The sequence below is a fragment of the Cupressus sempervirens genome, chromosome 3 (assembly GCF_028749045.1).
Source record: "Cupressus sempervirens isolate cs-2001-9-10 chromosome 3, ASM2874904v1, whole genome shotgun sequence".
Classification (NCBI taxonomy): Eukaryota; Viridiplantae; Streptophyta; class Pinopsida; order Cupressales; family Cupressaceae; genus Cupressus; species Cupressus sempervirens.
In genome coordinates this window covers 524,797,867-524,809,672 of record NC_143120.1, presented here as the reverse complement: position 1 = coordinate 524,809,672, position 11,806 = coordinate 524,797,867, and the positions used below count along the sequence as shown (strand labels likewise).

The 11,806-nt window shown below is 35.9% G+C and overlaps 1 protein-coding gene across 1 annotated transcript; it reads right to left on the bottom strand.

Annotated features, from left to right (window-relative positions):
* Positions 1-5,984: 5,984 nt before the first annotated feature.
* LOC149567484 (disease resistance protein RUN1-like) lies at positions 5,985-11,236 on the bottom strand. The gene is made up of 3 exons (XM_089820671.1): positions 10,702-11,236; positions 6,570-8,495; positions 5,985-6,446 (listed from the first exon to the last, which is right to left on the bottom strand). Exons 1-3 carry the CDS (start codon positions 11,214-11,216, stop codon positions 6,038-6,040), a joined length of 2,850 nt encoding a protein of 949 aa, XP_089676797.1. The 5' UTR covers positions 11,217-11,236; the 3' UTR covers positions 5,985-6,037.
* Between the last annotated feature and the right edge of the window lie 570 nt (positions 11,237-11,806).

Sequence of the window (11,806 nt, the reverse complement as noted above, 5' to 3'; positions counted from 1 at the left end):
TAATCTTTCTTTTATCTTTTCATGCATGTTAACCTGATTATTAAATAACTTTTTTTAATTTTTCTCTTGACTTCTATTTTTAATCTTTAAAACTTTAATCTCATGCACACTTAATTAATTAAAATATCTTTATTATTTTCACTTATTTTATCTTTTTAATTAATTTCTTTTATTCTAAACTCATGCACACATCATGCAATGTAGAATCTTTTTAATCATTTAATATATTTTTCACTTTATAATTCATTTTAGAAACTTAATTGATAAAATATTTATTAATTCAATTAATAATAATATTTAGCATTTATTTAAAAATGAATTCTAGATATTTTATTATTAAATTAAATAAATATTATCACGTTCTAAATTTAAACATAGAACTTTTATCTTCAAATTTAATTCTTTTATACTTATTTAATTTCTCAATTAATTAAATATTAAAATATCATAATAATTTTTCATTAAATTAAATCATTAATTAATCTTTTAATTAAACTTAATTAATAGAAAATACACGAAGGACTCAAAGTAAAATACAAAAACCCATTATAGAAAAACACATACCAAATCAAACAAAAGGGTTATAATCACGAATTAACATCATTCGATGCATTCAGAGGGTACTCAACTTGGATACTTGTCTTAATTATCAATTAGGACAAATGGCTAAGGGGTTTAGGATTTGGACTTAAGATTTATCTCCCCTCTCTTACCATTAAGATAATGCGATAGAGTACGCTCATCCTGGCAATTCAAGGAAGTCGATACCCGGTACCTGCAACATGCATAAAATCCACGTATGTACAAACACAATATTCTAAGCTAAACAGGCAATGGCAGAAAGTGGTGTATCGTGTAGATCTCGACCAGCAGGTGACTACGACTCCCTTCCTTAACCACATCAGAAACGCTATGCATAAAGAAAACAACCACGCACACCATACACATGCAGTATGGGGTAAGTATCCATAAGAAAACACATATGATAATCCATCTAACTAATCATCATCAATAACTGAAAACACTGAATAATCATCATACATACATGAAATATAGAGTACCAAATAATCTCATCATAAAAATCAACTAAATGTGAAACAATAACTGATAAACTCAAAGTAATGCCACTAAACATCAAGCATAAAACTGGCTTAAAAGAGTTCGTCAAAGATAACATAAATGCGAGCTAGGAACATGCACTATAGAAAAAAAAGAAAATAAAAAAAAGAGAAATAAGAAGAAGAGAGCTTGATATATATTAATATAGATGCAGAGACAGAGTTTCATGGACTTTAAAATATAGTTTCATGGACTTCAAAATATAGTGAAACAGGGACAGACGAACAATATGTTGATTCAATTCCTCAACTTTGTGCAAATCATAACTTTTTTGGTTTTATTTTTGAAATGTTATTAATATTTGTCAGTACAACTCATGGATTTCAAAGGACACAAGTCATATATATTCAAAAGTATAATATTTCTGGATCTATTTCAAATTTGAAAGCTGGCATTTTATTGCCCGAGTTGTAATCTTGTTTAGAAACCAAAGTATTATTATATCATGTTTTTTTTATAAATAATGTGTGAAGTTGGAGGAGCGCTTTCTAAATGTATATCTATATCTAGAGCTGCATAATAATATTTCTCATTAAGCTTAAGTAGGAATGTTGTTCACATGTAGCTACATATTAGGGGGCTGCTAGTGTATAGGGTCCTTAACTTTTAATACATTAAAACCAATGTCCTGAAAACCCCTGGACTAAGTGCAACATTTATTTTTGCTTGAACACTATTCCTGTATTGAGAGTGTCTTCTCTTAGTCTCTAACTCTTTGCGATCGTGTTTACCCTGCTGTACAAAACACATTAAAAAACTGATGTATACTAACAGTTTTAATACATCAATACCCTGCTGTACAAAACACATAAAAAAAACTGATGTATACTAACAGTCTTAATACATCAAAATCATGGCATTGAAAGCAATGGAATTCAGTGGTTTCTTAGAACCTTATCTATTCAGTAACCTCCATCAGGTTATGATAACACAGAAATATTGAATCTTCCATTTTGTAGCTTTGTTCCAGAGTTAAAACTGCGGCTTTTCTTAGAATGGTGGTATTTTTCCAAAAAAATTATATCAAATCAATTACATATTTTCAAGCTTGATTTCATAACTACAATATAAATTCAAAAAAGAAAATTAAGAACTATTTTTCTACTCCCATATATTTGTTTAAGAAAATAATTAAATCATTATTATTGCCGAATGCTCTCAATTGTTCCCTTTTTCAGTAACCGACATCTGCTAGTAAAAACTAAGGTTTGTGATAAAATCCAGCAGTATGTTATTCTCAGACATGACCAAACTTATAACAGGGCAACTTCTTGAAACTGGGACCTGGAGGCACTCTGCCTGCTTCTAAAAGCAGTTAAGAAAGAAAAGACAAGCTTTGCATCAATTGTAGGTATAATCAGCTATTTTCTTAATCTCTGCTACTGTTTGGGATTTGGGAGGGAGAGTGGCTTTGTTTCTAAATGTCTGTTTTTGAGGCAATAAATCTGTTATTTATTACCATTATTTGCCACTCTTTTCAAGTCAACGAACATTGCTATTTTATTTTCCATTTCATGGATCTCTGCTTCATACCATAATTGCTAGGGGGGAGGACCTAGTAGTTGAGCACCCTAACTTCGCACTTCTCAAATTTCAAATCTCTTTCATTTTTTGACAATAGCTTACTTGGCAAGTCTCCTGCTTATAACGAAGGTTTCAAAGCCACATCATCAAATATGGTGCCACATTAGCATTCTTTTTGCCAAAGTGTCCAAAACAGCCCAAAAAAAAGTGAGACCAATCATAGTGCATTAGAGACCCCATACTTGTGCAGCTGATGTTGCATCGCACTATTGTTTGTTTTTTGGAAAAAGGGACACTTTCATTCAATTATGGATAGTCATCATTAACAAGAACAACTTTAAAGTTACAACTATTGGTACAATCTTGTAAAAAATGTTGAATATTAAATCAGCAAGTGTGGGTGTTAACAACTCCTATCACAACCTGGAAACGCTCAGATATTGGGTCCTCTCCCCTATGTTGCACTCTTAACACTTTGTTTTCATTCATTAGCTTTCCTTCATTTATAGATCAGCAGGAGTTTTCATTCAGTGGTTTTCCTCCATTTATAGATCAGCAAGAGTAAATTTACATTCCTCATTTTCTTTACATCTCCATTTATAGATCAACAAGTGTAAAATTACATTCCTAACTGCTCACCTTGTACCACTTTCCATATATCATACGATGGAAATGCATTTTGACATATAAATAAACCTACAAATGGCTCAGACACTTGATTAGTAAAATATTGGTACACTTCGGCGTACCCATTGCACCGCCATTGCAACCCACGGTGCGATGGCTAATTATTTAATGGAGAAATTTGAGCAAATTCAACTAGCCGGTGTAAAATCTAATTCCACGAACTTTGTCAAAATCTTATTTTCCTGCTGTAATATTTTAAAAAAAGACGAGATTGTGGAAATGCAGTTAGCGGACTCAAAAAAATCAGTCATGCAACAAGCATGAGAGAATGCTTGAACTAAATGTCATGGCTATCGAGCTCAATCCTGCATGCATAATGGAGACAAACTTCTTATTAATGTTCACAGCAAAGAACTCTATGAGGATACCATTCACTGGCATGGAGTATACCCATTTTTTCAAATCATGAGCTATAACTGCACAGTGGTGAACATGGATGTTTCAAACACAAAGCCAAATTATAAGATTTTTTCGAGCATCTTCCTATTTGTGCCAGCAGGGAAAGACAGAGGAAATGTGTAAGAAAATGCTCTGTGGTGTGAAATATGAGATCATAGACAAGGCATGTGAATTGTTTGACAAGATGCCTGAACGAGATGTAGTTTCATGGAATGCGTTGATTGATGGACTTATGCAGGATGGACATGAGAGAGAAGAATGAGCGTTGTTTGAAGAAAATACGTGCAAGAATTTTACAAATGAGAATATTAAGAAAAATCAATGCACGTGATGTTTGGGGTAGTCCTGACCAGTTTAAATAGCGCAAAATTCTGCACTACAGAGTTCGCGAGTAACACAATAGGAAAATTTAGGCGTTCCTCTGTGCATGAGATTTTGCTTCTACAACCTGTGCTAATACACCACCTTGTGCGGAGAAAGAAACTTTTGAGAAATGATGATCATTCATCGAAGCATGTAAAATATTGCCTAAGAAAACTGCACTTTTATACAAACTATTTGATATAATGTCTCATATAAATGTCTTCACATAGAATTAGCAGACATAAAATCAAAATATTATCTCCTCCTCAATGCCACACCAAATCACAAGATTTAGGTGGGAGTTAGATTGGATTCTCATCTCATCTCATAGTGTAATTACAGGCATCTTTGGAAAACATGTGAGCAAAATGTAGAAATTTATACATGGAATTCGATTTGTTTGTTGAAATTCCAATAGCTGTACACACAAAGATAAATGCACGCAAAGAGGAAAAGTGAATGCAAATAGAAAACATAATAATTGTTTGACATTCATAAGATGGATTAATTTCAGTTGTTTCTAAGGGTTGACACTGTCATAGATCAGATCAATAAAGCGTTCACTCTGGGATCACAGGCATCACATATGAATTGTTTTGACAGTGTTCTTGTAATATCAAGGAAAGAAATGAACTGGAATGAAGAAAGAATGTTCACAAAATGGGTTTTGCAATGAAGTCTAAAAATATTTGGGTAAATGAAGCACGACTCTAAATACTTCTTTACATCATAAAATTTGTCTCCGGTAGATCACCAAATTCCGTTGTCGACCTTCGTGGCTTTAGTGAGGACAACTTTCAATATGTATGTGAATTGCCTACATGTTGATGATACGTTTAAAATGGGTTTTCTCAGTGGCTCGGGTTGGGGTTCATATGAATACGAAAGGCAAAATATTTGACACAACATCCAAAGTAATTAGAACTGCACTGAGTGTGATGATTTCCAGATATGTACAATGCGTACAATGCTTTTGTTAAGAAACCATCATATAGATACACCTAGCACACACCCTCCATGCCTACGCCAATATGGGAACTTTGGAATGGGTCTGGGAATCAACAATGAATAATGGAAAGACACAAAAGTTGTGCACCATTTTTGTGGGATAATGTCTGAATACTTAACTATAATGGGTTTGGGAATCAACAATGAATAATGGAAGGACAAGTTATGTACCATTTTTGTGGAATAATGTCTGAATACGTAACTATAAATGAATGCAGCTATCTTTCTTACAAATTGCACATTGACTAAATTTTGAAAAAAATGAAAATACAATGAACTTTTTTGAAATTTTCAACATTTGATCTTAATTATCTGTATATTTTGTGATTGAAAATTTTTGAGTAAATTTCGTTGTGTTTTCGTGAATTTAAAAAGAACTATATTTGACCTTTTTTTTTTTGTTGTCTTTGGTACATTTTGTCTGAAGATTAGCCAACGCCACCATAAACAGCGCATGTGAATTGTTTGATCCACTTCCTTAAAGAAATTTCATCCCAACAAAAGGAATAAAGATTAAATGATGTGGAATCACAAACAGAAATTTCATCTCAACAAAAGGAATAAAGATTAAATGATGTGGAATCACAAACAGTAAATTTAGCTTCACAAATCACCACTTTTTCCAGCATTCTATGTGCTTGTATTGCAATCGATTATCATGGGAGAAGTTGCATAAATGTACACTACAACTGAACCGAATGTGAAGGTTTTGGTGCATGAAATGTTGGAAGTGTTTGAGCACACGATTTACAATCCGAAGTTCAACATCTTGTGGCATCTTGAGTCGATTTTTCATTGATGTAAGGGAATATTGCAGAAAACATGGATTACGCAAATATGATAAGTTAATAATAATACTGCTCAAACAAACACGGTTGGTAATATTTTGCCAAAGCCAACAATATCCTGACCATTCTTATTATCTTCTTTTCTTTCTTCACTCCATTAAAATGTTGTACAACATGCCAACGGCTATGCTTTTCAACAGAATTATCCAGTACTCTTTATACGCATCAAGCTTACGGTAACTAGATCCAGAATCGTCTAAGTTTTCCATCCTAAAATCATAAGCGTAAGGAATAATTAGGCCACCTGAGGTGAACATAGCTAAAACTCTATTCTGCCATGTACCGGAAATATGGTCGTCTTTGCCAATTATCGGAACAATAATATCACTGTTACAAATTGCCTCTCCACTTATGTCATCTTCCCAGCCTCTGCATATTCCTAGTGACCTAGTGGGTAGTGATTCATACAGACGCTCAGCCGGAGCAGGTTCTTCAGTCGCCGGAAAACCCAGGTAGACATTATTATCCCTCTGCATTAAGCTACTTAATCCGGTGCCTCTGTCACATTTGTGATTATTTTAGTATAAAATTCAATCTTAAAAAATTTAACTCACTTCCAAATTCTTAGAACAAAGTATCTGTGCAGATTGAATTAAATACGATTGTCGAGTAGTCTTTTACCTGTTTAACTTCCTCAGACTAGCCAACCTGCAAACTACATCTTGGAAGCTTCCAAGACCTGTGCACCCTAGAAGATGTAATAACTTCAGCTGAGTCAACCTTCCCAATGTGTAAGGAAGTCTTTCTAAGCTTGAACAACCAAGCAAGACCAACATCTGGAGTTGTTCCATGCAGCCCATTGTGTCGGGAAGAACACTTAATCCTCTACATAGCCCCAAATTCAAAAATTGCAATTTGCCCAAATCACCTATCCTTCTTGGAATGCTTTTCAAACTTGTGCAACCGTATAAGCACAAAAATACTAGCCGCTTCAAGTTGCCCACAGTATCAGGAAGTCGTGTTAAGCTTGCACAGCCGCTCAAATCGAGCGCCTCAAGTCGTGACAAATTGCCGAGTGTGTTTGGAAGAGTTGCGAGAGCTGCACAATCCTTGATGCGCAAGCGTTGGAGGTTGACTAAGCAATTACCGAGATCGTTTGGAAGAGTTGTGAGAGCTGGACAATCTCGCAGATACAACCATTTTAGGTTCACCAAGCTGTCGAGTGCGTATGGGATTGTCTTGATACTAGTACACTGCTGTAGAGTAAGGATTCTTAGCTCAGAACAACTCTCGAGCTGGAATCTGTGCCTTAATATTCTCCACGCATGACTATCACTCAAAAATTCGCAATTTCTTATCTTTATCCATATCAAATTGGGAGCAACATTTCTAACATTGCCCATAACGACAGCGTTTTGCAGAGATAGGTACTGCAGGTGAGGCAGACTTTGCAGGATAAAAGGTTCTCTTCCATTCTCCCCTCTGTAAACAAGCATATTTACTCTCTCTGCCCACCCTATGCTCAAATCTCTGTGCGGCCGAGTCATAGGCAGCCACATTCTGCCGTCATTAACACGATCTTCCTGAATTCTTCTTCCCATTTGCTGCACAAGGGCATGGATAAGGAGGCGATTAGCTGAGCCCCCGGTGCTTATAAGCATTTTCAGGGAAAGATTCTTGATGGCAGTATGGACTTCAGTTGGGTGTAGAATTTTCCAAAAAATAACAGCTTCTGTTATTTTCTGACCAGCCAGGCAACAAGCTACGTCCAGGAAGATTTTCTTCTCAATTTCATTAAGTCCGTCGTAACTGATTCGAAGGACTGTAAATATGTCTGGATTTCCTACAATGTTCATCACAGCTTCATTCCAGCATTCCATGTCGCTGGGCTCCTTCTTATCAAACAGATGTGCTCCCATGACTACTAATGCGAGAGGAATCCTCGCACAGGCCTTTACTATCCTTCTAGAAAGCTCTGCATAGGGTTTTTCCGGGAATGTCCTAGAGAAAGCATGACAGCTAAACAATTGCAGAGCTTCCTCCTCCTGTAGTCCATTCATTTTATGGACTGATTTGACATCAGCAAGATGGAGAATATGGCGATCTCGGGAAATAATGATGAGTCTACTGCCAGAGCCAAACCAATCGCCATTCACAGCATGTAGTTGCCGCATATCATTCACATCGTCCAAAATGACAAGGGCCCGAACTCCTCGCAGTCTATCTCTCATCAGCACTTTTCCTGCATCAACACTTGAAACGTTTCCTTTGTACTTTACCAAATCTTTTAAGATTCTTCGCTGCAAAGCCTCAAGCGTAGTACCCTTCTGTTCTTTACCCCGAATGTCGAAGAGAAAGCAACTCGCGTCAAAGCTGCCTTGAATCTCATTGTAAACAGCCTTGGCCAAGGTGGTTTTCCCAACACCACCCAAGCCCGTGATTCCCACTCTCACTGTTATGTTCATCGATCTTATATCTAAAAGCTCGACAAGCTGACGTTTACTCCTCTCGAGCCCAGTAGGATGCATGCCAACATCCAGTTGGGCATTCTTCTGCAAGGTGTCCAGTACATCTTTCACAACTCTTTTTACTAGTCTTGCTTCGTACCTGCACTAGATCAAGTCGCCTGTCACAGGTTGCATCTTATGAATTGAACACATTGGACTGTTTAAAAACATCACATGTAAGGCTTTCATTTTCTAGACTAAAATGCTAAATAGTAATAGACTGTTTAAACATTACACATTAAGGGTTTCATTTCTAGGTTAAAAGTGCTAAATAGTAAAAGTTGACTTTTCTTTTTCAACCTTAATTTCTTCTTTAGTGTGTGATGTTTAAGAATGGCCTAAGAGACACTATGATAAATCTATATTTAAACAAATTTTCTTTATATGACTTCACCGTTAGACTTACAAAAATAACTTTAATAGAGACACACACTGATAAATAATTATTGGGTGAATTCTATAGTGTTTTATTTTATCAATCCCAACATTTAAAGTTAGTGCATTAATAATTGTATGTATTGTATTTCATTTATAAGATTGTGAGTCAAGTATGTTGACGATGGTTGAACAAACCTCCTCATTTGTTTGAGGTTTGGAAGGTGGAGTGGTTTCAAAATAAGGTTTTCGTGGGGTTCTCTTTCTCTTTATTATCCCTATTATGGTGGGATTTTTTGTTCTTAAGGTGGAAGGAAGCTATGTTGGGAGGACTACTTCTACTATTCTTCGTTTGTGGGTTTGGAGTGTTCCTCCAAAGTGGATGTGGAGTTTGCTAGTTGTTTCCGACACAATCTTGACTGGAAGATTGGCTCCTATAGAGGTGGAGTTCATTCTTGTGTTTTTTTATGGTGGAGGTTAGTTTTACCAAAGGAGATGACACTTGGGTGACCATTAGAGATAGTGTTGATGTTTGGGAGTTTCTGACCCCAGCATTGGATTCAGGATCTTCCCCCACCCCCTGTTGCTATTGAGGATGACCCCTTTTCTATTGAGATGGGAAGAGAGTTTGTGGAGGGAAGAAAGATGTTTGGGAAGGCTGACTTGAATTGATGCTTATGTTGGGTATGGACCTATAGATATGGGTGAAAGAAGTATAGGCTATCCATTGCCTGTGGTTGGTTTATGGGCCTTCTGAGGATGAGTTTGTCTCTCCCTCTTTGTTTCTTTTCCTCCTATGATCGGGTGGTTGCTGTTAGTTTTAAAGGGATCACTTGGGTTCTTTGTTCTTAATTTTGGTTAATGAATGCAGCTAGTATGGGGTTTGTCCCATGTTGATCCTTAGCAATACGAACTATGGTTGGTGGGTTTGCTACATTCAAACCTTTGTTTTTGATAGAGGTAGACTTTGTTGATGTCTCTTTGGATATCTTGCACTAGGTATATTGTTAATCTTGTTTAACCATATCTAGTATCTTATTTTTGTTCCACAGGTCAGCACCCTCTTGTTGCTTTTTATAATAAAAAACAATGTAAGACTCTCTCTTCATCACATGCAAAATACAACTTTTACAAAAATTTGATAGCTATTATACATATTGTGACATCTCTTGACATGAAACTAAACTTCACATTCACACCTATAATTACTACCCTATGGAGATTGTATTGTCAATATATTCGACCTTGTGACATACTCAATTTCCATTACTAAATGACATGCTTTTTGAATCAATTTCTAATAGGTCCAAAATGACATGGTTTGGGCATTAATAAAAGTCACAAGTGAAAAGTTTAGTAGTTTGGAGCTTTTGTATGAGTTTATTGGCAACTAGGCTATAAATTTTAAAAATATATTGTAAAATCCCAATAGCGCAACCAAGATGCTCTAAAAAGAGAATGTGGAAAAAATTAGAAGAGGGTGGTTTGTTATGCTTTCGAGAAGATATAGTTATAATTGGTAAAAATTCTTAGCTGTTCAGGACTAGTTAATGAGAAACCGTAAATGAATATATAGAACTAGCCACTTCAAAATTTGGACCAAAACGTTACTTAAATAATCATCTTGATTAATTATGATTGATTTGGGTATCCGAAATTATCTTGGTGTGTGTTCCTATTAGACCATTTGTATGTTTATCAGACAATTTGTTAAGCTTAAGATGCCCTAGAGATAGTTGTATTAGTGCAAGTGTCAACAAGGTCTAGTCCTACTATTCATTTACATGACTAAAATTTAGATATAATCATTATGTAAATATTTACAAGATCGACTACAAGCGCCCCTGAGTTATAAAATGTAGACATGCAGAAGAGTAATCTTTTATGTTTGCCCCTACTCTGGTAATTTAGGAAACGAAAAAATAAAATACCCGGATTCTGCTTGGAGTGTCCAACCAGAAAGATGAGAGATTCGATGAAGAGCATTCTCCCAGTTTTGAATGGTACTTTCATCCTGCCTATCTAAACGGCTGTAATGCTTCTCGAACGCCTCTTTGAATTTACCTCTCTCTCTTCGAGGGAAGCGAACGTCAGAGGCCTCCACATCGTAGAAGAGAGGAATAATGACGCCATTTGATCTCAAAATCCTCTCCGTCTCTTTCAGACACCAAGTTGATTCAGCAAAGTGTTGAGAAAACACTGGGATGAGGATATCACTTTTCTCTATGGCTCCTCGCAAGCTGGATTCGATGTCTTCGCCCTTCTCCAGGGCTTCGCTGTCCAGGAAAACCCTCAGCCCCGCTACAGTGAGAGATTCGTAGAGATGGTCCACTAAGCTTTTCCTCACGTCTTTTCCCCGAAAGCTCAGAAACACATGGTACATGTTGCTCACATCCAAGGAGAGTCGGGCAACGGGATCAGCTTCATATTGTCTGAAACCCTCCATCACCTGCCGAGCTTAGCAATGAGACACGGAATATTATAAAGTTGAGATAATATCTAGAAAATCTTCGAGGTAATTGGCTGGGGACAGGGAACTAGTTAAAACGCGACAAATGTGAGTGGCTCGGAGGAGTTTGGGTGGCACCTAATTACCCACTAAATTTTTTCAGATATGACCACTTTAATCCCTGGTGAGCCTTGCTTGACTTTCGAGCAACGTTTCTCTGACTTTTATGTCATTATTAATGAATATAGTTGTATATCTTTATCAATAGGTCAAGGCATTCTTTATCACTAGGTCAAGGCATTTATTATACGAAATGAACTTTTTATCTTGGGGAAACGATACAAGCCAGTTATTCATGTTTGAAAGCGTTGTCTACCGTGTAACTTATATGTTCTCTTATATATATATATATATATATATATATTTATTCAGATAATATCTATATTGATACTCTGATTAATATCTTCCTGAGGTGCTTATAGTAGTTGAAGGGTTAAAATGGAGAATTGGAGTTGTCAACCACAAGTATTTAATTTTGAACTGCAGTTATGAGCGTAAGTAATATATGTCTAGTTGTAGTTGTTAGC

Excerpts from the sequence above, each read along its gene's own strand:
- LOC149567484 (XM_089820671.1), bottom strand. The coding sequence starts at position 11,216 with ATGGAGGGTTTCAGACAATATGAAGCTGATCCCGTTGCCCGACTCTCC. Across the intron at positions 8,496-10,701 it reads ACACTCCAAGCAGAATCCGG|GTACGAAGCAAGACTAGTAA; the intron begins GTATTTTATTTT and ends GATCTAGTGCAG. Across the intron at positions 6,447-6,569 it reads AGTCTGAGGAAGTTAAACAG|AGGCACCGGATTAAGTAGCT; the intron begins GTAAAAGACTAC and ends CAAATGTGACAG.